Source organism: Pieris rapae, chromosome 6 (assembly GCF_905147795.1).
Source record: "Pieris rapae chromosome 6, ilPieRapa1.1, whole genome shotgun sequence".
NCBI lineage: Eukaryota > Metazoa > Arthropoda > Insecta > Lepidoptera > Pieridae > Pieris > Pieris rapae.
Genome location: NC_059514.1, coordinates 9,563,570 through 9,590,062, shown reverse-complemented (window position 1 = coordinate 9,590,062; position 26,493 = coordinate 9,563,570). Strand labels below are relative to the sequence as shown.

The 26,493-nt window shown below is 33.4% G+C and overlaps 1 protein-coding gene across 8 annotated transcripts in view; it reads left to right on the top strand.

The window, feature by feature from the left end:
- The window catches only part of LOC110992931 (disheveled-associated activator of morphogenesis 1), a 93,777-nt gene extending 85,153 nt beyond the window's left edge, over positions 1-8,624 (top strand). For 7 of the 8 annotated variants that reach the window (XM_045628519.1, XM_045628516.1, XM_045628513.1 and 4 more), the window contains 10 exons: positions 926-1,081; positions 1,717-1,791; positions 2,112-2,429; positions 2,904-3,043; positions 3,677-3,838; positions 4,323-4,502; positions 4,765-4,888; positions 5,587-5,832; positions 6,188-6,370; positions 6,561-8,624. In XM_045628519.1, coding sequence (XP_045484475.1) covers positions 926-1,081; positions 1,717-1,791; positions 2,112-2,429; positions 2,904-3,043; positions 3,677-3,838; positions 4,323-4,502; positions 4,765-4,888; positions 5,587-5,832; positions 6,188-6,370; positions 6,561-6,863 — 1,887 coding nt within the window. In that variant the 3' untranslated portion in view covers positions 6,864-8,624. The remainder of the gene's footprint in view (positions 1-925; positions 1,082-1,716; positions 1,792-2,111; positions 2,430-2,903; positions 3,044-3,676; positions 3,839-4,322; positions 4,503-4,764; positions 4,889-5,586; positions 5,833-6,187; positions 6,371-6,560) is intronic. The other variant, XM_045628518.1, reaches the window with a different exon arrangement.
- Positions 8,625-26,493: the final 17,869 nt, after the last annotated feature.

The following is a 26,493-nucleotide window of genomic DNA, read 5'->3' as shown; positions in this document are numbered from 1 at the left end:
GGAATTGTGGTTTTAACAACTATTGCAATTAAAAACAAACATTTAATACACAAAATTTAATTCAATACCAAATATCAAGAAATCCAAATTTCTTAGGGTTATAAAAAATTCTCTTATCTGTAAACACCAACTTTCAATACGGAAATATTTTTTAACGTTAGTAAACGACCTACCTAACACACCTTTTTTATCGTCCGTTGAGTGAAGTTTTTTCTCTTTTGATTATTTTTTGTTTCGTGTGTAAAAATTTTTCATTCGTTATTTTGTCGATTTAGTCACAGTATTTGGTAACCTGTTAGAACGGATTTGGGTTTTTTATAAATAAATAAATAGGTATTTGAAAAAATGTAATTTTATTTTTTGTTTTTACACATTTTTAATAGTTGGGTATTGTTATTTAAATAGTAATTAAAGTTTCCCACATCATTACAAACTCTTTCATCATGTATGATAATTTAGGTAAAGATAAATCTTACAAAACATAGAATTATAAGTTAAACATACTATACAAGAGAAAATAAAAATACCATATTTTTAAAGCAGATTTCTTTTGTTCCAAATAGACTAATTTACTTATTACCAATAATAAACATCATTATTTTAATGGAAATAACCCATCGGTTATGGAAAACATTATTTCCATCCATTAATAAAATACCATAAAGCAATCCAAGAATTGTTGGTAAAATGTTAATCATATTCATATTCATGTGTGGGTGAAGAGATCTTTGCAATCGACCATATCATATATATATCTGTATATTCCATACAAACAAAAATTAAAGTGATTTTAAAGATTTTTTTGTATGTTTAAACAAATTTTGAAAAATTCTTTAAATTTTAACATAAAATAACGTTTTTAACAATGCAATAAAGCCTCTTCACCCACGTGTCATATAACCCTCACCTGCATGTGAACTAACAGGAGAAGCAAGTGGACCAGCAGAGCCAGGAGCGAGAAGAGCTAGAAGGTGTGGTCGGCCGCCTCAAAGACCGCCTCGAGAGGGAAACAGCAGCCCACATGGAGTGTACTGAAAGGGCCCGAGCCAGTGCTTGTAGGGCTCATCAGTTGGAACAGCAGGTAGGGTTGACTTAGCTTCTTATAAAACAGGTGCAAACGGGCTAGAGGCTCACCTTCTGCAGCTTTTGACTTCTGGTCAGACTTCAGTAGTCGCATTATAAACTTGCTTAGGGTCGTAAATCATATTTATCTGTCTGTCTCGCTCTTACAGGTCTTAGGGAGCGTTCATTTAAAATGAGTCGACTTAAACAGATTTTTAATAATTTAAATAAAAAAACAATATAAATATTAGACTGGGGGCTTAGTTAAGATGCCTTAAGATAAAATATGTAGAAAGTCGATAACTAAATTTGTATGAACATGACAGTTTGGATCGACAATTTTTTATACAAATCTAGTTTTCGACTTTCTATATACACTTCTGTTGGGGCATCTTGACTCAAAACCCTGGAAACCTAAGAAGCAACGTCTGCAGCTCTTAAAAAATATTAGCAGAATTGAGGTGTGTGTTGATTTTAAGTGTAAAGTTAGACGGAAGGAAAATAAACTATACTTTAAATGGAATGTCATAGATGTTGAAAAAAAAAAAATTGGTCTTCATTTGCTTTCTCGTGTATTAAGTTAACCGTGAGCTTTGTTCCCGTGTGCAAATGTTGGTATGAATTTGTATAGAAGTTTTGATTAAAATTTTGCAGTTGAACCAAGAGAGAACGGAACGTGCCAGATTTGAAAAACTAGTCAGCGAAGGAAGCATACCTGATGATGCTAAGGTAGGCCAAAGTCATGGGAGTTTGTAATGAAAAAGCTCAAAAATATATTCGATATGCAATATCTTGGGTAATAATGTAGTAATTATTTGAAGTACAAAAATTATGTGGATTTATAAAAAAATTACCAATCACAAAATCTCGATAAAGCAAAGAAGTATTTTTTCTCTACACCTGCAATGCTGGCGTACAAGGGCGTTGTCGGCCTTTCAAGTAGCACTGTCCGAGAGTGGAGACAGTATTTTCGGATACCAATAATTCTTATGTGTAGCCAGTTTTCAATATCTGTACCGAATCATTTCTAATATGGTACCTCTCTTCAGGTCAGCAACCTCAAAAGTGCAGTGATCACTTGCTCAATCCCACCTCCTCCCCCACCCCCAATAATTTCCATTCCCCCACCTTCCGCACCCGCCCCGCCGCCTGCTCCCCTTGCCCCCATGGCCCCGGCCGCTCCGAGGCCCAAGAAGAATGTACCAACACCAGGAAATCCCTTGAAGAGCTTCAACTGGAGCAAACTTCCCGATACGAAGTTACACGGAACGATTTGGCAGGAGTTGGACGATACGAAGTTGTACAACGCGATTGATTTGCACGCCATTGACAAGATGTTCTGCGCTTATCAGAAGAATGGAGTACAGGTAGGGTTTCTCTTTTTTGCATGGTAAAAATTGATCTCCTATTTATGTATGTGTGTGATATTGACTGCAAAACATAAGTGACACTTATTTCGGATATGGAATCTTTGATAGATAGATAGAGAAATTATTAGATTAAACATACTTTAAAAACCACATCATTCAAATGTTATTCCTGTTGTATTAGAGTAAGTTTCTAATTTTATTTATTTATTTAAACTTCGTCACATCTTCTTAACTCAAACTCAAACCATCTTTTCTCCTCAAAGGAAAAGTGCAAGAAATCCAAATCTTATAAAAAAATAGAATCACACCAACCTTCATCTAAAATAATACAAAAAGCAACATAAGAGCTAATCTCGGGGATTCTTAAAGTCAGGGAAGGGAAAGTCACAAGAAATATTTATGAAGTTTCTTCTTAACGCCGGTTAAAAATAAATGAAACTTTAATTAAATTTGTGTTTGTCTGAAATTCAGAACGAGGGCTCTGTCGAAGATCTAAGACAACTGGGTTCAAAACCGAGAACGAAGATTTTGTCAGTGATAGATGGAAGACGGGCTCAGAACTGCACCATACTGCTGTCCAAACTGAAGATGTCCGATGAAGAAATATGCAGGTAGGTTAATTATATATATGTACTATATACACATTGCTTTGTCTTTTCAGTTGTTTTGCTGTTATTTTTCCGTCCCGCCGTCCCTGGACAATGAAGTCTAGCGAGTGCACATTATATGTATATTCAATTTATATATATATATATTCTATATATGTATATTCAAAGCGTAACGATTTTACCTTAGCTATCCAAAAGCATTACTTCTATGTTACCTGTGGGGAGTTATAATATTTATAAAATGCTTACCTATGCTTTTCGGTTTAGGAGGCTGATTAGGGTGAATTTGTTTATATTGAAGTGTACGTTATAAAAAATAACCAAACCAATGCATCGAGGTTCCTTACTCTATCAGTAAAACCACTATTCTTCACCAAATTTATGGCAACTAATCACAGTTCTTTCGAACTCCTACATATCTTCTCTTCTTAATGGCAGAAATATCCGCCCAGTTGTTCATTATTAGGTTTACTAGATCTTTACTGTAAATCAGTGAAGCAAAACGACTACATTGTGTCTAAAAGAACCGTTTACTTACAGGCATTATAATAACATCACTGTATTTTTGTATGTGTTTTAAAATCTTGAGAGAAAATAGAGAAGCAAAGCTATGTGAACGTTTAACTCCACTTCCAGAGCAATCCTCCGAATGGACAGTTCAGAACAGTTACCCATCGATATGGTTGAGCAGTTATTGAAGTTCACGCCCAGTGCTGAAGAAGCCGCCTTGCTGGAGGAGCACCAGGACGAACTGGACAGCATGGCGAGAGCTGATCGGTTTCTTTATGAGATTTCCAAGTGAGTTAAACTCTAGTTTTTTTTTTACATTTGAAAGTAAAGAATCACAGCAAAACACAGTTCTCATATGATATATTAAATATAGGTTAGTGGCTGATTTAAGGTTGCTAGGAAAATAATTATTTCATAGCTTTTCATTAGATCTATGGGTAATAGGCATAGTTTTTATAACAACAAGTATTTTTTGACTTTCTTATGTTACCACGTAATATAAGTGTATTTTTAAACCCTTTCAAAAGCCGTTATTAACGATTTTTTAATCTTTATGTATACACTACAAAAATATAAAAGTTATTTGCATTTTTAAAAAGCTATTTATTATTTTGCTTGTTTACCGCAATACGAAATTTTAAATATATAACCTCCATCCACATACAATCACATTTAATCAATACTGAATTATTAAATTTGGCAATGAAGAATGCCTAACAGAAACGAATCCTATGCGAATAAATTAGAAATGTTTGTCACTGTACCATTCCAGAATCCCTCATTACCACCAACGCGTCCGAACATTACTATTCAAGAAGAAGTTCTCGGCTGCGGTGGCCGAGGCCAGCGCCCGCGCATCTGTTGTTCTTCGTGCTGCTAGGGATCTGACTCGTTCTAGAAGACTTAGGACTCTTTTGGAAATCGTTTTAGCTTTGGGAAATTATATGAACCGGTGAGTTACAATGCATTTGAATATATTGGTTTCTCGACTGTTTTATTGCACCTACCTCATAGTAGGTAACGTATGTGAGAAATAATTACGTTACATTACTTTAATACGATCAGTGGCTTTTAGGCCTGGGCCTCAGATTTCTGTACCTTAACTCATGAGACAGATCCAGAAGTCTGATGGGCAGAAATAAAAAGATTCTAGGGCCACTGATTTTTTTTTATTTCGAATCATTTGAAATATTTATTTAACAAATATTTGACAGCGGTGCTCGTGGCAATGCATCCGGTTTCCGGTTGTCTTCTCTGAACAAGTTAGCTGATACCAAGTCCAGTGTGACGAGAAACACCACGCTCCTTCACTACCTTGTCGAAATGCTGGAGACACAGGTAATGCTTATTTTTATATAATTTTTTTAATTATTTTTTTTTTCTTTGATTATTGTTATTTTCTGTGTGTGTGTTTTGTTAGTAATAAATGTTATGTTGTGTTATGTCTATTGAATTTCGAATTTAAGAATAACTTTTCTTCGCCTTGGCTTGGGGAGCATTCTTTTTTATAAAGCAAGTCTTTCTAAATATGGTAATGAAACAAATATTGGTTTTCTTCGTATTTTTTTTTCTTTAATACTTTTTTATCCACAAGATGAACAAGATGATGCAAAAGAAATGTAGTGTTGATGAATATCGAACCTCACACTTCAGAGTACTTTAATTCAAATGTTGTTTGAGATAAGAAATTAAAAGCACGAAAAAAATAGAATTTCATAGAGCAGTGTTGGCGTAGTGGCTTAAGCGTGCAACTTTCATACCTGAGGTCGTAGGTTTGACCCCCGGCTGTGGACTAACGGACTTTCTTTCTATGTGCGCATTTAATATTTGCTCGAACGGTGAAGTAAAACATCGTGAGGAAAAGCACGTCTTCGACCAAACACGTGTGTCAGTCACTGAAAGCTGATCACCTACTTGCCTATTTGTTTTAAAAAAACAGATCATGAAACAGATTCTGAAAATATGATAATATAATTTCATATCATATTGGATTTCTCTTTCTAAAAAGGTTTTTTAATAAAAACAATTCCCCGCAGTTCAAAGATGTTCTCCTCCTCGAAGAAGACTTACCCCATGTAAGAGCAGCAGCCAAAGTCTGCATCGAGCAGTTGGAGAAGGATGTCAGTGCTCTAAGGACAGGTCTTCGCGAAGTTTCCCGTGAATTGGAGTACCACGCCTCGTTGCCTGCGCCTGCGCAGTCCCACGACGCCTTTTTGTCTGTCATGAGGGACTTCCACGCGCACGCTGTATGCTCGTTTACACAACTTGAGGATCTTTTCCAGGTATTGTCTTATTTTAGTGTGTTGCTGAGTTTCTTGCCCGTTCTTCTCAGAACAAGACCTCCTGGTAGTCTTGCGACCGGATGGCGTAGTTTTGCTTTTTCGCGAATTTTGTAAACGTTTTTGACATTCATAAGCATGCCTTAGGTCGCATGTGGACTGAATAAATGAATTTTGATTTGATTTGATTTACAGATTTTTTTTTGTAAATATTGAATTGAGAAAATGATTATACAATTTCCGTGGATTTGTATATTAGTGTTTAATAATAAAAAATACAACTACTAAAAATTGATAGTTTATTTATTTATTAGAACTCTATTAATGAATCAATAAAAAAATTGGTTAACATTTTCAGGACATGAAGAGCCGTTTAGAATCGTGTGCGCACGCGTTCGGCGAAGAGCCATCAGCGTCGCCCGAATTGTTGTTCGGAGCTTTGGACAGCTTTCTAACACAGCTGGTGGAAGCAAGGGCTGAATGTGATGCTACCAGGAGGAGACGGGATGAAGAGGAGAGGAGAACTCGACATGAACAGGAGGTAAGTTAAGGGAGATAATAAAAGAATTCATATATATCATGATTATATACTTGATTATTTAATATATTATATGAATAAAAATAAAATACAAATATTTTATATCAATTAGGGAAAATTTTAGGGTCTGTATTTTATTGCTTAAAACTTAGAGCCTATAAAAAAATATATTTTGTAACTTTAATATTTTCAGCTTAAAAAACGTACAATGGAGCGTAAACAGAGCTCAAGCCTACTCGGTTCTGTCGGCAAATCTCTCGGTAAGGACTGCAACGGACACGCGAACGGCGACACCTCACGTGATGGAACCCTCACAAATGGCCAAAAGGGTGAGTTCGATGACCTCATCTCAGCTTTGAGGACCGGTGACGTATTCGGAGATGACGTAGCGAAGTTCAAAAGGTCCAGGAAGACCTCCAAAGCTAGTCACAAAGGACGGGACTCCCCACCTAGAGGCATTTGTAGGGAAGACTCGAGAGAACGGCAAAAACGCTAAGACTGTATTGCATTATTCTGGAATGTATTATCGAACGTATTCTGTATTGATTTACCACATATCGTATAGATCTTGACTAAGGCAGTCTTATAATTTGCCATAGATCTGCATTGTAAATCGAAGTATTACAATATTTGTAATTGTTTTAACACACTCTGTATTGTATTATTCTGGAATGTATTATGGAAGTATTCTGTATTGTATTATCGCATATCGTATGGGAGTTCCCTAAGACAGTCTTACTTTGAGAGTGATCTGCATTGTAAAACCAAGTATTGCAATATTCGGAATTGTTTCAACACATTCTGTATTGTATTAGTAATTGACTAAGATGGTTGGAATTGAATAAATGCATGTTTTGTATATATAAAGGTGAATTAATGCCGATTAGACTGATTTAAATGGTGACCAAAAGGCGGCCTATTAACAGCATTATGACAGATACATCAAAGGCTGTTCATTAATTTGACGTAAAATTACACCAGTGACGTAATATATATTCCGATTATAATATATGTAAGGAAAGTTTTGATCGTACAGTTTAGGAATTTTGTAATGGATTTGAATTTACCTTTTGGGAGCAGTGTAATCTTATACAAGTGATATATTAGATTAATCTTTTGTTTGTGTTGGCGGAATTTTTAATCGTCACGAAATATTTAAATTGATGATTGGAAACTTCGTTATCAGTGCCAATATTTCAATTGGGAGATTGATTAATTTTCGTGGTTACATCAACCAAAACCAGACCGTTTTATACGTTTTTATAAATTTTCATACTGACTGAACAATTATTAAGACTGTATTTATTCCATTGATTCATTTTGCTCATTAACACAGAAAAAGTTTTTATATAGAATTTTTTAAATTGGTATTTGCTCATGTTGACTTTGCATAACATAGACTATAGAGAAGAGTTTTATTGACAAGTGACATAGGGATCGAATAATAACCATAGAGCTTTGAAGTAAATAAGTAACTTGAGGTAATAAAGATGCCGTTTTAATTAATATCAAAAGTGTCTATGTGTTGTTGATCTGTAAGTTTGACAAAGATTTTAACGCTAGTACTAAAAGATATTACATTCAATAGTTCACTTTTGGCACCGTACTACCAACAGCTCTGATGTAAAAGATTAATTCAAATAAATAATTCTGTATCTCTCTCTATACCAAGAGTATCTCTAATAAACGACATCCAAAATCGAAGAAGGAATCATATGTATTTATCACATATAGGCATGAGTTTTCTCAAACTTACAGAGTGTCCTCTTTCAACCTGTCAATGTCAGTGATACATTCTACTATCTATGCTTGTTGATTCATCGAATGTAACACGCATAAACCCATAAAGGTTTTATGTAATTGATTAATAAAAATAGAACAATTGCTAGTCTAGGCTGTAGATTAATCATTGTTTCTTATATTGAGTGTTATTGACAATAGAAATTGGAATATCTTTATTAAAATGGCCAATCACGGAGAGATGATGATGACTTGGGATTTATTTTCGTGTGAATTATGAAGGTTTAGAATAAAATCCTTCGCCTAATGGTGGCATAATTTTGATTATTAACTTCGAAGTTTTTGATATAATTATACAATATTTTTAATCTTACGTAATGAGATTAATAGTGATTCAGTTTAGTTTTTAATGTAAATATTAATTAATAATCTGTTACCGTGACATGGAAATCAATTATTTATTAAAATAACTATAGTTTTGTCATGTAAATGTTTATTATTTTGTTCAGTATTGCTTAAGCGTATAATATATAATACAGTGAATAGATTATTTAAATAAAATTGAAAATTATTGTGTGTTTTATTTGATTTATTACGACAGCTATATTCCCTTTTGTGTTTATTAGTTTAGTTATATATATATAAATATTATTCATACGATGTGTGTATGGAGTCTTGATCTATGTGCGTCGCCATGGCAGGCCTTCAGCCTTGCGTCATGAACTTTATCTTCAAATCAACATTTACCAATTCTTTCTCTAGGCTAACACGAGAAACGATACGTCATGTTCAATAATTCTTGTGTCTTTCATTATATATTCAGCAATTATAGTCGTCAATATTTTAAATTCACAGCCGAAATTTTTCTATATTATAAAGTTTTAATAGTCGAGATACATTCGTTCTGTGAAATCTGCGAGTGCCGAGGAGCTTCTAAGAAGAGCTAGGGTGGCTTAATTAGCCAGGACTTTAACTGACCAAATAGGTCTCTAGGGCGGAATTTTGGCCACTGGATACATACATGATGGACCTATGATTATGAAATAAGATAGTGCCCGACGGACCATACTTGAAAAGTCACTGAGTAATTTACTTACGAAGTTTGCTTTTAAGCTATTTAAATTGCGCCCGAATATTAATTAAGCAAGGCGTAGCCCGAACGCACGATCTCAGTCAAACATATTACTACAAAGCCAACGCTGCTCTCTCATACAGCAGTTTTTCACCCGAAAGTCAAATGCATACATAACATTTCGTAAAATAATAGAATTCATTTCATTACAAAATATTGTATTGTTAATTACGAAACACAAGCTAACGTTCATTATGACAGATTCGGCGTCGTGTTTCTGTTTTAATGAAACGAAACAATTTTTTCCTAATTGTAATTAAAGGGTATAATGATATTTGAAGAACGCGAGCTTCGTTACGCGATTTAATCCCCGACGCAAAGGAAGCCACGGCCTCTGAGATCTTTCTTATTTAAGTCACTTTATGGTATCGTCTCAAATAATCCTATTATGTGCCCTATTTGTCATGTAATTATTACGAACAAAATAACGTTTAGCTCATTGTTAAATTATGTAAATTTCTTTAGTATTATATTATTAACTTAAGCTCCCCGCCGCTTGAAATGCGGGTCCTTGTTTTATTCACTTCTACCAGTAATATACCTATTCCTATATATATATTTTTTTATAGAACCGGGGGCAAACCGGCAGGAGGCTCACCTATTTTGTTGCAGTGAATGACATAATATACAATTCTATCTCTATATATATAAAATTCTGTTAGTCCCCCCATACTCCTCCAAAACGGCTCGACCGATTCGTATGAAATTTATTTTGCATATTCAGTAGGTCTGAGAATCGGCTACTATCTATCTTTCAAATCCTGAAGCCATGAGGAGTGTCCAGCCCAAAGAATATTTTTTCGAGAAAATCTGTTGTTTTTGTTTTTTTATGATACAAAATGCAAAAATATATACAACCCTTAATTTTTACCCCCATTCTTTATTTGTTTTTTAAAAACTTATGACATTAACTCTGAGGTTCATATAGAGAAAAATTCACACAACATCCTAACAAGTTTTTATTCCGGAAACCCGAACAGTCTCTGGGGTAGCATAGCAAAATGTTGGTATGTACTAAAAAGGTAGGCTGGGCATTAAGAAGAAATGAAGAGGATAGCTAGTATTATATATAATATAATCTCTTTAAGATAGCAAAAATAAAGTAAACGCCAAATGCTTTTTATTCATTTAACTTGTAAAATATACTTTATTTTATAAAATCGCTAGTCACAGGTTTTGGCCAAACTGTAGTTTAATTTTTTGACTTTATAGTCCTCGTTATAATTGTTTATAACCCAAAAGTTAGATGTGACTTTGTGATGTTTTTGTATTGAGTAATTTATATTGTATTGTGTTTTTAATTAGAGTCAACCATTGAAATCATATTGAAGAATCGGCAAATATTTATTGGTGTTAATTCAAACATCACATACTTAGATCTATCAAATTTACGGCGAGTGATTTTGGTATTTTTGTTATATTTGCTACTCTTAAAAGTTATTTTATATAAACGTGATTATGTCGTTAAAATGTATGTATATTTACGGTCTGCCAACTCGCCTAAGTTTTGTTAAGAGTAACAACAAGGAAGTTTTATAAGATGTCATGTTTTGTTACTTCCGGCTTAATTTCTAAGGACAACCATGGGAAAAAGGAATGGATCAACCAAATGATATTATTTACTAGCGGCCAGTCCCGGCTTCACACGGGTGGACATTTATTTAAACCATTATTGATGTGTTCTTTAAAATTATAGCCTATACCAGTGATAATGTAGCATTCAAATGGTGAAAGAATTTTTTAAATAACATACCTACATACAAATCTTTCCTTTTTTATAATATTAGTAGAAAGCTTCTACTGTGTTTAAAATAAAAAACAGCCGTTAGCAAAAATGCTTTATTTATGGACACAATTAGTTTTACAAACTTTCTTAATAATAAAATTGATTTATTTAAGCCTCACAAAGTATCGAAGAAATAGACAAATATTTTATAAAACTTACAAAATTTAATTATCATAATTCATGAAACGATTATTTTATAGTACAAATAGATTTGAGTCAATAAGTTTTATTTGTAACGAAATAAGAAACAGATTACAAATTTTCTTAAATAGAACCCATCAAATAACCTTAAAAATTCCTTTTGATTCCTGTCTTTTTTCCATAAACTCACGCCACACGCTTTTTTATTAAATTGTCGTAATCCGCCGTTTTATATATACTGTTGAGTACATAGATGAATTCAATATAACAGATTATGTATTATTGTATTTTTTATAATCTTATTGTATTTGTAATATGTATTTTTGCACTTCTTGCCTACCTTATGTAATTTAATACGTGCTTTTTTTTCCTTTTCTCACAGTGGTTGCCTGGAAGAAATCGTTCGAAAGCGATAAGGCCGCCAGTTGCTTTTCGTTAAATTATGTTTAATATTTTTTTTTCTTTTATGTAATGCAACGAAGTGTTGATAAATAAATAAATAAAATTATGGACGGATTATATAAGTTCAGATACACTTTTGACGAAATAAGGCATAACGAATATCTGAAAGTGACATATAAAAGGAAAAAGAATTAAATTTAAGACCATTATATATATAGTCAAATTAATAAAATATGTGTTATTGTATTTGAATAAATGTCACAGCCAACTAGCTTAATTAGCCGTTTACCTAAATGTCGCCGTTTAACTAGCGGCCTTAAAGATATTCAACCAGTTGCCAACCAAATGACTTGAATCCATGATATTTCTGACTTTTAATTTAATTCAGTCTGATAATTTAAATATAATTCTGCCACTTCAAATTCGAAATTAAACTCTTCAAACTGTTAATATGGCGTCGGCAGAATCCAACTATGATGGTGTTTTCCAAACTTTCATGAAAAACAACAAGTACATGTTAGTGTGTAGTGACAATATGTGAATTTGACTTAAGCAATTAAGGGCCTGTTTCACAATGTCCGAATAAGTTGCAAATAAGCTATTTATTACTTATTGGTAGGATAAATAGTATTTTTGCGTTTCACGACTGTCAGATAGCGCTATACATCATGAAATGCGAAGTATCTTATAATATCTTTCGAATAATTTATGTGTTGCATAGCTATTTGGCACTTTATCCATACATTGGTAAACAGGCCCTTAATGTTTAAAGAAATATTTTTTATGTCATATATTTCATCATTTTATTTGTGTCAAATATGACTCAATTGTACGAATGGCTGAAACATCAGCCAGCCAGTTTATTAAATATTGTAACAAACGCTACGGCTGAATATCTTCTTTAATTTTAAAAATTATCTCAGGCCGCTAGTTAAACGGCGCCGTTTGTTTAAAAGGCTAGGCTGTTAATTGAACGGCTAATAAATACTTGGCTGCGACATATAATTCTGTACGATAGCGGTCCTGATAGCAAATATGTGCCCGAACTTGATAGATTTTTATTTCGGATTTCGGCATTGCTCGCAGCACTCTCAAACCGCTTAATGTAATATCGTAAGGTAACGGAGCAAATATTAAAAATTCCATTCCATTTATAATCAAGCACCTGACCACGAGTCTAATGAAGAACACAATAATATATAATGATTCTTCATGATATTAGAATATTAAAAGCAATCATAATTTTGTAATATTTGTATTTCGTTTGTTAGGCCTAGACATTGATGTATATATACGTATTGTATAGTTAGGAAAATATGTATTAAATTTTAACACTGTAGGTAATTGGGATATTAACAAAAAAGGCTTTCTAGAATGCAAAAAACAATGATCAAAATTTTATATAAATTTTTATTTTTTTTTTACATTCTATTGTAGAAAGTTCATAGCATAACGTACAGTTAGATATGCTCTTTATTTTTGACATATATGTGACATAAAGTAAAGTATGATGGTTTAACTATGATTGCTTTCTTTAATTGTATTTTAATGTCTGAATTGAGTATAATATATTTTATGTTACAATTGTCCTTAAGCTACGCATAAATTCGTCATTAGAAAAATACTATACACGTCGTTTAAATTGGCACTGTTAACTTCTATCACAGATCCTTCATTCATTTAAAAATACTCTTTCGTTCATGCAGACTTATCTAAACATAACAATTTTTATATTTTAACTACAGCATATAATTGTGCTAAATCTTTGTTCCCTCGTAATGATATTATCATCTAGCTACACGTTAAAATTTCTCTCCAGTTTAACACTGTCTTTATCTATATATTGACAAACTATTGTCTCTTTAAATAGACCCTTTGACGACGAACTGTCATCGCTTGAAACAATATTATCATTTTTTCTTTTGCTAAATATCAGACGTTCTTTCTCTATTGTTAGAACTGGTGACTGGTCAGACTCTATCTTCTTACTGCTGTCCTCATCGTAAGCCGTGTCTGCCGATCTTTCGCAGTCCGAGACAGTTTTTCTTTCTTGTATTGTTCCTAGTTCACCCATTTTATTTGGGAATCGATTGTACTCATTTGACACATCTGATTCGTCATTGCTGAGTGCTCTGTCTTTGAGTTTTTTGGGAGTGCTGGGTAAATTAGTATCTGAAGTGTTGAAACGAACTGTAATATCGTTAAAAGCAGATAATTTATGCGCCGGTGACATAGCAGTGTTGTATCCTTTGGTAGCTGGAGATTGACATTTCGAATGAACGCCAAATATTTTCTTGATTGATTGGCGAAACTGAAAATATCTGACATTAACAAGACGTAGTAAAATTGATTTGGTAAGAGGACTAAACTTACTTGAGTATTCATGCCGACGTATATGAGGGGGTCGTAACAGATAGAGCTTTTGGCCACTAGTGCTGGTATCACTCCGGCCCCGGGAGAAATCTGAACATTTTGAATGATATTCAAATACCAAGACATTGAATGTTTCAGTGAAACTATGGTTATACTTACAATGCCTTCGGATGCAAATTGCTCCATTAGAGCAAAGAGTGAGTAAGGTGTCCAAGCAACAGTGAATGAGATGATCATTATGAAAACCATTGCCGTCGCTCGTGCTTCGGCGCGACTAACGCGCACTCGGCCGAGCCTTTGCGAATTCTGTAGACATAAAAATTCAATCAATAGTAGTGTATTTTCATAATATAATAAATAATTGATAGAAAGGGTCTTCCCGTAAATTTTAGACATAAAACATTTATCAGTGGCGCTACAACTTTTTTAGGTCTGGGCATCAGATTTCTTTATCTGTTTTATAATAATTTGTCAATCTAATAGGCAAGTAGGTGATCAGTATCTTATGCCTAATATACGCCGTCGACTGATAGCGTCTAAAATAAGCCTCGCTTAACCTTCACAGTTCGAGCGAAAGTTAGTTGCGCATATAGAAAGTCCATTGGTGCACAGCCGGGGATCGAACCTACGACCTTAGGGATGAGAGTAGCATGCTGAAACCACTAGGCCAACACTGCTCGACACATAAATATTAACTAATTATAAATTTGAGAGGGATATGAAACCTGATTCGGCTCTCATATTCAAATTGATAAGTAAATACTCAGAATGTTTTCAAAGATACGTTAACATTCGTTCGATACGTTAGATCGTGTCAGACTTAATATTAATAAGTTAATATAAAATTCGTTTTAAGGTATGCTAAACATGCCGCGAAATTTTGAATATCAAAATGTTTCTGTTTTAACACAGATATAATTTCATATATTCTTAACTAAAACCAACCATTGCAATTGGATAGAATTTAACTTGTGTTTAAAGGGCTTTAATTAATGGACAAAACTGTTTAAATTGCTTCGGATCGTGATACAGTATGAACCAAATCTAAATTACGTCGGTAAATTAGCTTGAATCTCAGTTGAGTCTGAATCTATTAATTAGGGTTAGTTTCATCTACATTCAGAATTTCCTATTAAAACCCTAGTAAAGTACGTCACAACTTTTCTATAAAACTTATTTTAAAAACGTAAAAAGTATTGATGAATAGACTTGGTAAAAGAAGAAAAGAAAAAATTGACAAATATGTAGCGAAGTGGTGTCCAATGGCTGGAAAGAAGACCAAGGAAAGACAGCTGAATAGCATAATAGTGCGAACAAAACGCAAACAGTACATCAAAGTGAATCACGGTTAAAATTAGTACGCATAATATAATAAACTGGCAGACTCGGCCAAGCGTTGCTGTGGCTAAGGTTTTTGTTATATTACATAGTAGTAAATTAATCAAGGGAAACCGTAGGAGAACTTATGTGAAACGTTGGTACCACGACACGGACCTAAACTAAACTACCTTTAACTCAGCGCCATCTGTTAGAATTGTATCAAATAATAAACAAATGTTAATGTTATCGTAATTTTAGTAAGGATGCCTATTTTTTTTGAAAATGAAATATAGCCTATGTCACTCAGGAATGATGTAGCTTTCCAACAGTGAAAGAATTTTTCAAATCTGCCAAGTAGTTTCGGAGCCTATTCAATTCATACAAACAAACAAAAAATCAAACCTTTCCTCTTTATAATATTAGTATAGATGATTTCTCGTCGTACCAGCCACCACAAGAAGCGTAGTAGGCACCAAAAACAGTCGCAAGTACAACTTCAGAGTTCAGAAACTAATACTTAGGTAATATAATCTCGAGTCGAGTTCGTTAATTCGATATCTGGCGAGATTGGTTTATCGACTCAGTTTCCGTACTTAGTCTCAATAGGTCCGCTGTGTATTAGATTGTAATTCTTAATCTGGTGGGATTCGGAATTAAAATCTCGCGAGATCTCAGTATTTTCCAAACCTATTTTACAAACACATCACACAATCAAATATGTTTTTGTTTTAATAATTATACGACATTATATATTTGGGAATGATTTGTACATAACTTCTTAAGGAGCAAAAAGTATCAAGAGTGCTGTCTGATAAGCCGCATCTTATGTCAGAAAATACCCTCTCAGTCTCAACACTTGTTGACAACGAGAGTAAGCTTTATTATAGCTTAGAGAACTGTAAAAACCTCCCCTTACAAAGCCTCGTCTCTCTTTTATTTTTCTATCTATTTAATCTATCTATACTCCTAGAAACATATGAAGTATTTTAGCTAATTCTGTCCTAATTCCTCTTGAAGGGCCGTGATGGGTTATACCAGCAGCACGTAAATTAAAATCCTCTGCAATCATTGATATATGCAATTCATCTTAATTTTCAATACGTGTCCATGGGCTCACTATCCATATCACTTATCATCAGATGTTCCTACGTTTGCTGTTATTTAAACAGTCTAATAATGTACCACGTCTGGTAAGTATTATTTGGCCTCCGATTTCTTTATCGCGGCATTTATCGACTGAGCCATAAAAACATTCGAATAACACATACCCTCTTCATGGTCCTGATGATGTTGACGTAGCTGAAGGTGATGACAGTCAACGGTACGATCTGGCCCATTGCGAACAGAAACAGTATGTATGTCAGTGTGTTCCTTGATTGCTCGTGCCAGTTCACAGAGCAGCTGAAACAAATAATGTTTTTGGTTAAATTCGTTCAGTACTAAAGTCTTATAAGCCAAAAACTGGACAGAATTAACTGCCAAAAACTAAAACAAAGTTAACTGTAAATTATCTATTCATCCAAGAAAAGATGAGGCAAGTCGTTTTTAAACAAGCTCCAATAAATGGAACTAATGTAATGTAAAACTTAAGTTACCTTCTTACATAAATATGCTATAATTAAAAAAAAATCCATTACTATATCTCCATAGTATTTAACGGATTTTTTTTAAATAATAAGTACTCTTAACATGACGTCACGAATTTCCTTTTGCCTTCCTTCTTCCACCGTGCCAACAACTAGCTAGTCCAGGTTATTAGGATCAAAGTTAAAACAACATTGAAATGTAATTCCCGTTTCACTTGACTTTTCATTTGTGAAGAAAATTGAAAAGCTTTTGTATCCCGAGGCTAATGCAAGACTAGAGCTAATGTGAAACAAATCCTTTATGTAAAGTACAATGTCAGGTTTGTACTGCGATGTTTGTCAACGTTGCATAAAATGTTCCGTACATTCATATTAAGAGTGAATAAGTATGGTACCAACAATTATGAAGTTTCTTTATTAATTATTAATTATGAAGCTTTAAAGTATGAAATTCCGAAATTTTAGACAAGACAAATGACATGAAAACGTTTTGTATTTAGTTGATTAAACATTATTTCACAAAATCCGTGTTTTTAATTTTTAATTAAAGATAAAACAATTCAAATTAATGTTTATTGTTATTAGTTTTACAATCAAAATAATTTGATTGTAAAACTTTAAATAAACCCCAAATAAAATAAAAAAATAGTACTATTACAAAAGCATTCTTTATCCAAAAACGGTATTTTCTATCCGTTTTTGTTCATAATTACCAACTACTTGATTTTTTAATTGATATTCATAAAAAAATCGCCTATATGAGTAAATTTCATTTTTATTTTACTTTTGCTTTCTTATTTTACGTTTGATTCCTGGGAAATAAATCTTGAAATTACCCATTCCATTGTTGCTTTTTTGTATTTTATTGGAAATGTAGATTACATTTCAATTATATATATTATTGCCAGCGAGAAATTGTTCATGTAAAACAAAGAGGCATACACGTAGGAAAATGAGTTTTCCTTCGATTTCAAAATTTAAAAACCCTGTTTCCCGCATAACCTTTATATATGTACACATAATAGCAACAAGTGATAAATAAAAACACTTTTCACTTATGTACAAATGAATCACAAAGAGATATTTTAATTAGTTCTTAGTATTACTAATTAAGAGAACTCAAGATGAATGCGGAGATGGTAATTTACTCACTTAACTTGCAGAAAGCTAATAAAACTTAAAAACGAAGCTTACGTTTGCCAAAGCATTTTAAAAGTGTCTGGTTTATTATTTTATCCACCAGCCCTCAACGAATGATTTCTAGTTTTGATTATTATGGTAATTCTTAATTCATTATCAAACATGTTTAAATTTCTGCAAGGAATTAATCGATTTTAAACACTCGAATTGCCGAATTAGGTAACCAGAATTACTCTTAAAAGTTGTGGCCAAATGTTCCGTAAAAAGCTCACAAATTGCACAATTATCATTTTAGGTTTATAAGTACTTTTTTCAATGTTCATGTTCAGTAATGCATTCCGCGGAAAGCAATTTTCTTAGACATTCTGTATAAGACTTTATTAGCAAATTATACTTTCCCCGGGTTCAAAATAAGGTTACCTAAATACAAATCACGTATGGGGCTTGAACTCTAGATATAAACGATGCATACATTCGCCAAAGCATCTTTAAAGTGTCTGGTTTAATATTCGTTAAAGTTAGGATAGATTTTCTTTTACCTGTTCCTAACATAACTTTAAAATGTGTTACATGTGTTTTTTTTGCGAGATCTGACTAATTCAACGGGAAAATTTCTTGGGCCAAGTCTGTTCTTCCGGATACACATTTGCGATGTGTGGACTTTTTCAATCGCCAATCTAATAGGCGAGTATGTGATCAACCTTCTGTGATTGACACGACTTTTTGGGTCTAATGCGGCGTCCTAATTGGGAGCGATCGTATGATGGCGCGATGCTTTTTTCATCTCACGATCAAAGTGGTCGTGCGATGATCTAACAGGTATCCTAATAGATCGCGCGATGTCCATCGTGTGATGCCGTCGTTCGATGGCAATATTGCTTTAAAAATTGCAAATGACACTGAAAAAAGGAAACGTACACAACATAAAATACTTTATAGATCCAGGAATCTGCGCGGTGAATTTTTCAACCTTTATTTTGATGTACGAAATAACGAAGAAGACTTACGATTATTTGTCCATGTCAAAAGAACCATTTGACTACATCTGCAATGGAATACAGGACAAATTAGGACATTTAAAAGAGATCTGTTGCTTTGATTACATGATCGCACGATCAAACGCATCGTACGATCGTTATTAAGCATTTCATGTGCTTGCACGATTACTTGCGAGGTTCAAATCGGACACTCTGATGAAATCTGTATGTTTGAACTCATCGCACGACGAGACCACATCGCGCCATCGTACGATCGCTCCCAATTAGGACAACGCCTTAGGCAAGCTTTCTTCACGAAAGGAAATTCCTTTCGTTCCGTTCTTAACAATTGTACACAAATTTTGTACAAACATGTGTAATGGGCATTTTATTATCCAGAAGCGATGACGTAACTTAAAAATCTGCCATTATTGAAAGCTTTACTAAAATAATTTGTCATCTTATCATTCCTAATATAGGAATAACATAACTTCTACCGAACATCGACTTTGCCGATGAGGCATACTCATCGGGACGATACCAAAGTTTATACAGACTGTTAAATTACGGAAAGTCGCATATGTAGGACACGTTTTGCGTCATCATTAGTACGACTCGTTGTAGCTTTTAATTATGGACAAAATTCAAGACAAGAGACGAACTGGTAGTGAGTAGATTGGCATCACATTTGCTGAGATGCTTTTAAACGTAGCGCAAAATACCCGTAAATTCGAGTTATTAACAGCCAACCTTTAGTAATACACTGGCACATGAAGAAAACCAGTACACATTAAAAAAATCTTTACCGGATATAAACTTGTATTATTACAATATTTCTTAATACATACATACAAACGTCAAGTTATATAGTGTAATTAATTCGCGTGTACATCATTTAATTTCCATTCGTATGTCAATTAAATTATGCTCGGGTCAGTAGAAGGTATTAATTAATTTCGGAATCCAACACCCGACGGCTCTTTGTGTGTAGATATTTTCTAATATTGTGATTGAACGCTGAAAACAAAAGAACATTATCGTCCATTGTTTTCCCCTTGTTTTAATTATGACTAGGAAATTACAGTTTATCTACTGGTGAATGATTGTTTTACTAGAATAGCCGCGTGTATTGGCCTGAGTAATGTTTCAACGTGCAACCCTCATCCCTGGGGTCGTTCGATTATTGGTACACCAATGGACTTTCTGTCTATATGCGCATTAAACTCGCTTGTACGGTGAAGAAAAAAATTGTGAGGAAAAAGACCCAAAACCCAAAAGTCGAGGGTGTGTGTCAGGCACAGATTCTGGCCTACTTGCCTATTAAATATGGTCACGGAAAAGATACAGATATCAGAAGCTCATACTTAAAGATTGTAGTGCATGGTAGTACAAGTAATATTAGGGATTTATCATCAGGCAGTTTCATTAACAAAATTTTGGCCGAAAAAAGGGACAATGGCTTCAGTTATAAATGTGCTCAGGTATTGGTTATTGTTGAAAACATAGAGTATTATTATTGGATAAAACAAAAAATACATCATCAGCTAATTTTATTTTTAAATTTTTTTAGTTCATTTATATTCTGTGTTAGAATATCTAAACTGACACAATTATCTTATTGGTTATTATAATTTTGATGTCAAAAATAAAAGCAAAATGATGTAAATATGTACAAACAAAGGTTTTTCTTCTAGCGATATTACGGTGGAATACAGAAATAATTTGCAGCGTTTGTGGTTTATCCATACTTGAATAGCGCGATGGATTAGGGGCTGAAAGATGAAAGCCCGCTCTTTCCGAAGACAATAATAGCCTCTTAAACAGTGATCCTAATCCGATCTTATGATCTAAGTTCCGAAAAGATCTTTATAAAGTTGTAAAACTTTTGCAATATTGTGTGTAATTTGCAATATCTGTTTGTGCGAGGAAATATTTATTTCAATTAAGTTATTAATTAATAATGAATGCACAATTTTATTTACCTATAGCAAGTACAAGGACTTTGCATACAAGGGATGCAGAACACAAAGAAACTGAAATAATAATTATTAACGTAGACTTGGAGCAATCCCGTTACAAATTTGATATATAATTTTCACATTATGGAATTAAAGTAGCTTTATTATTATTATTAAGCCACTTTAATTCCACAACAAATTTAGGAGTAAATTATTTAGCAGTTTCAAACGACTTATTTATTTTTGTGTGGCTGAATATGTGAAATTTCAATTGTACTACCATAACACTTTCGTACCATAGTTCTTGCAATAAATTATTATTATTATTATAACCATGTTTGAATACGAAAGTTTTATTTAGCAGTTACAACCTTTTTGTATGTAAGCGACTGGATTAAATTAAGTGCAGGTTATTATGTCTGGCAGAATATGGGAACTTTAGATTGTACCACCAAAACACTTTCGTACCATATTCTTGCAATAAATTATTAATATGATTATAACCATGGGTTCAAATACCAAAGTTTTATTTAGCAGTTACAACCTTTTTGTATGTAAGCGACTGGATTAAATTAAGCGCAGATTATTATGTCTGGCAGAATATGGGAACTTTAGATTGTACCACCAAAACACTTTCGTCCCATATTCTTGCAATAAATTATTAATATTATTATAACCATGGATTTAAATACCAAAGTTTTATTTAGCGGTTACAACCTTTTTGTATGTAAGCGACTGGATTTAATTAAAGGCAGGTTATTATGTCTGGCAGAATATGGGAACTTTAGATTGTACCACCAAAACACTTTCGTACCATATTCATGCAATAAATTATTAATATTATTATAACCATAGGTTTGAATACCAAAGTTTTATCAAGCAGTTACAATTTTTTTGTATGTAAGTAACTGGAATAAATTGGTTTTTCAATATGTCGTATAAACATACAATCTAAATCAATATGGCCTCTCTTACAGTTCCAATTAAACATATTGTATTATCAACATCCTGACAGATGACACTTGTTATTAGTTTGGTGACATACGAGAATCTTGTAGGGGACAGATATTTATTCACCCTTTGTTTATATTAACCATATTAGAACAGAGACGAGTTAAACAATTTCAGTCTGTGTTTAAATATAACGTTAGAATTGTAACATTATGTTAATGAAACTTCCTCAACCCGAAACGAAAGTTGTATTAAAAAAAATAGTGGACTTATAAACAAAAATCTTGGCCGTAGATTCTTGTTTTGTGATCATGTTCGTCTTTTGGGCATCTGTGATAGGATTCCTCACGATGTCTTCTTTCAATGCAAATGTAATGCGAATGCAAACATAGCAATGTGCTACAAAACTTTTAGGTGTGGGCTTCATATTTCTGTTTCATGTTAAATGCGAGCAGCCGGGGATCGAACCTGCGACTTCAGGGATAAGAGTCGTACGTTATAGTCATAGCCTATAACAGTATCGGTCTATCAACGTAATATATGTATTTAAATGTATGCGTAAAAGGAAAATTACAATTACCTTACTTTTTTTGGGTAATGGTCCATAAAACATAAAAATTTCGATCGGCATAGTAATGAACGATGTATGGAAATAATAACGTATTGAATAAGGTAAAATTGGCGATTGTAAGTTAGGAAAAATTCGAATATTGTGCTAAATTATATTTGCATAAAAAAATATATGGTATGATATTTATGTTTCATGCTTGCTTGCTAGTGGTCTGTGAAATGTGTTTAAAATTTATAAGTATTGAATGTCAGGAGTATCTGAATAGTATAAGTAATGTATGTATGCACTCTGCACTAGATAACTAAGTATTTATTTATTTATTACAGAAATAGACACATTATCCTTACAGCCTATGCCAGTATATATATAAAATTAAACATATAATATACATAATAAATGTACTGTGAATTAACTCTGCGAACATATTAATATGTCGATAGTGTCAGGGACAGCATGTAGTAGGCGCAACTTTTTACGAGGATGCAACAGACTGGTTCTTGCCCTTGGTATCGCAAATAACCTCTCATATAATATGGCATATATGAGAGGGTGATGTGTGAACATAACAACCCTACGGACCCCTTAGCCATACAGAATTACCCTAACACATAAATAGTGAATATATAAATGAGTACGGGATGTCTCCACGACACCTTAGATAACAGACGGAGCCCTACGGGTATGATCAAAGGTTCGAGGTGGTGGGATTATCTCAAAGCCACCGGCAGGCTTACCACGATAATTAAGGACCTGAAGTAGTCTCCGCCACTTTGAGAGGAAGCGAGAAATAATTAAGACAGAGCAACATTCAAATCTAATTTGTTATTCACTGACATTATCTTAAATACTAATTACGCCCATTCACATAATACAATTCTAGTAAACTGTCGGTGTATTGCGCATCTTCAGCTATTAAGATTTGGAACACTGGTGATCTGTGTCAGCAGTTGGTCAATGTTCAATTAAGATCTGAACACTTTTTATAAGCAACTAGCAATGTCTCACGGTTTCACTCGAGGTTATACCGAACTCGTGGTAGTTGAAATTCTACTAAGTCGGACTATAAATATATGTTTAATATCACAAAAGTTTTATTTTACATATAATTTTCGTAACATCATTTATCTTAATTTGTATTTTTTTATTTTAACCAGATAATGAAAGAATTGTTTTAATCAGTCCACAAATTTTTAGCTTGATAGTTATAAATACTTAGTGAAAAAAAATTTAAAGTAGCAAAACTTTAAAAGTTGACGCCGTGTGTCAGGCACAGAAGACATATCACATACTAGGCTATTATAAACCTGAAGCCCACATCTTAAAGGTTTAAGCGCTGGTAGATAAACCTGCTTAGAAGAGATGTGGAATCACAAAATTATTCTTCTAAGAAAGTTCAACCTCCGGAATTCAATGAAATCCTATTTACATCCAAACAACAAATGATGGTGGTGACAAATTATTCGGTCCATCAGAGCTGTGCTGCGAATGACACAACAATTTATTACGTAAATACCAGTATTATTTTGTTAAATCATTGAAATGTACATTTCAATACAATTCCATAGTAAAATCTAATTTAATATTTTCAGTAGAAGTATGGGGTTGCACTTCAACTGGTAAACAATAACTTCTGGTTCGGCAAAATAAATAAATTTAAATTAATTATTTTGTCGTAAATAAATTAATTTAAATTATTTTGCTGCCCACTAAAGTATTTCCGAACCAATTCAACTTAGGGTCCTTCAAGAAAAGAGCGTACAAATTCTTAAAAGACCGGCAACGCACTCGCGCGGCCTAGCATCGAGAGTGTACATGGGCGTAGGAATCACTTAACCTCAGCTGAGCCTCCTGCACGATTGCCTCTTCCTGTTGTTTATAACAAAAAATCTACTTCCACTAACAAACTTCACCTTGACACCAAATTAATTAACATGAATTACACACCATAGATTTAGGGCCTGTTTCACAATGTCCGGATAAGTTCCAAATAAGCTATTTGTTACTTATTGGTAGGATAAATAGTATTTTTGCGTTTCACGACTGTCAGATAGCGCTATACGTCATGAAATTCGAAGTATCTTATTTGGAACTTTTATCTTTCGAATAATTTATGTGTTGCATAGCTATTTGACACTTTATCCATACATTGTGAAACAGGCCCTTAAAATTCAAAAAAATTAATCAAATACACACAAGTATTACAATTAACTTAAATCCCACACATTTATGGCGTAGCACTAATCGAATACGGTCGCAAATATGTTACTTATTTCGAATCCTACAGCTTGTCTTCGGAGGTACGGAAAATAAGAGCTGTGGAACCGTTCTGAGTACGCCTGCGAAGTTTTTTGATGTACTTTGATGACAATATAAGTATACGCTGGTTACGATAATAACATATCGTAGGTGATATATATGACTAAATAATGAAGCAAGAAATTACTCCTAGGATTACGCGGAAAGTAAAAAAGAGGTAATGGGTTGGTAACTGACATTTAATCTTATCGTTAAATGTTCGTTACCCATCAATATTCTTAAATATTGTCGTCTAATGGCAGGAAGGATGGAGAAGACAGAGACCGGTTGTTGACAAAGCAACAAATGATAAGAAAATTTCGTAACGTTGTAACGACAAAAACCGAATCGAGTACAGAGGCAAACGGCAGTTATAGAAACAAGTGTCAAAGATTACTTTAATGATTGTCATTATGTTTCAAACGTTTGAAGTTATGAAATTATTGTAAAAGTATATTTTCATGATACATCGATGTTTTTTAATGAAATTAAACTTATTTTCTAAAAATAAAAATTGAAAATGTTACAAAAACGCTTTGCTTTAAAAAATCGCATACTTTTCAGTTTTTTAATGAGAATAAACTTTCAAAATATAGAAATAAATTATTTCTGTGACTATTGACTATAAAAAACCGTAAGTATGTGAAAACCTTACCTGATATTTGCCGCTTCGTTCACGTAGTTCCCCCATCCCAATAAAGGTGGTGTGGTAAGTGCAAGAGAGTACATCCATATGAAGATCACAGAGACAGCGGCACTCTTTGAACTGAGGTGCCTTGAACGAAGAGGCCGCGTCACCATCAAGTATCGTTCAAAGGAAATAACTGTAAGGGTTGTTATCGATGTAATTCCTGGAACAAATTAAGTGTTACAACAGGTGAGAGATTTGTGCCTACTGTCTTTTACATAAGAGATATTAATATACGAGCGAGATACACTATTCAAAGTCTTTGAGGAATGTCTGACAAAGAATGTTTCCGACCAAGATCAGGACAGCTTTGACACTTCCCGATTATTAATAAAAATGGAGGTGAATATCACGATAAGTATGTGGATTAGTTAGCTTAGTTTTGTATCAGAGGGGCTGGTTGTTGGTATGTAAAAATAAAGACACCTAATTCGACTAGATCAACATAATTTATAAATATATGCTCAGCCATTTTCGCAATAAAGCCTCACATTAATACACCTCTATTACCCCAATAATATGAATGCATAATTCTCTTGCCACATTAATTGCATATTTCTAATTAACTCGACCATATTAACTTTTCAAGCATGTTGCACAGGATAATTAAGCGCGAATCATGCGGTATGTGAGTTTGTATGCTGGAAATCTCAGCAACAGCGTAGATGGACCAGATAGTTATAATCTTGATGATCTCATATTTAAAAGAGATTCTAAATTCAAAATAGATTTTCATTAGCTGAGGAATTTTTCTAAGAATTTAAAAAGGTATCTTAAAAAGTAAATCGGTATAATGGCACTATGTTAACTAAGATAATATTTTTTTTCTATTTCTGGCAAATTTTGTTTACGCTGGTATGTAAACAGACAGATGAGTTAATACAATTAATTCTAAATTCAAACTTGTTTTAACACATTGTTAGTAAGATTAAAAAATGTATGTGAAGATATAGTTACCTAATAAAGCCATAAAAAATCCATAGAGCACACACATAGTCTTCCCGAAAACCCAGCGGTGGAATAGCGCAGAAATTAAGGTAAGAGGATTGCCCAGCACTGACACAGA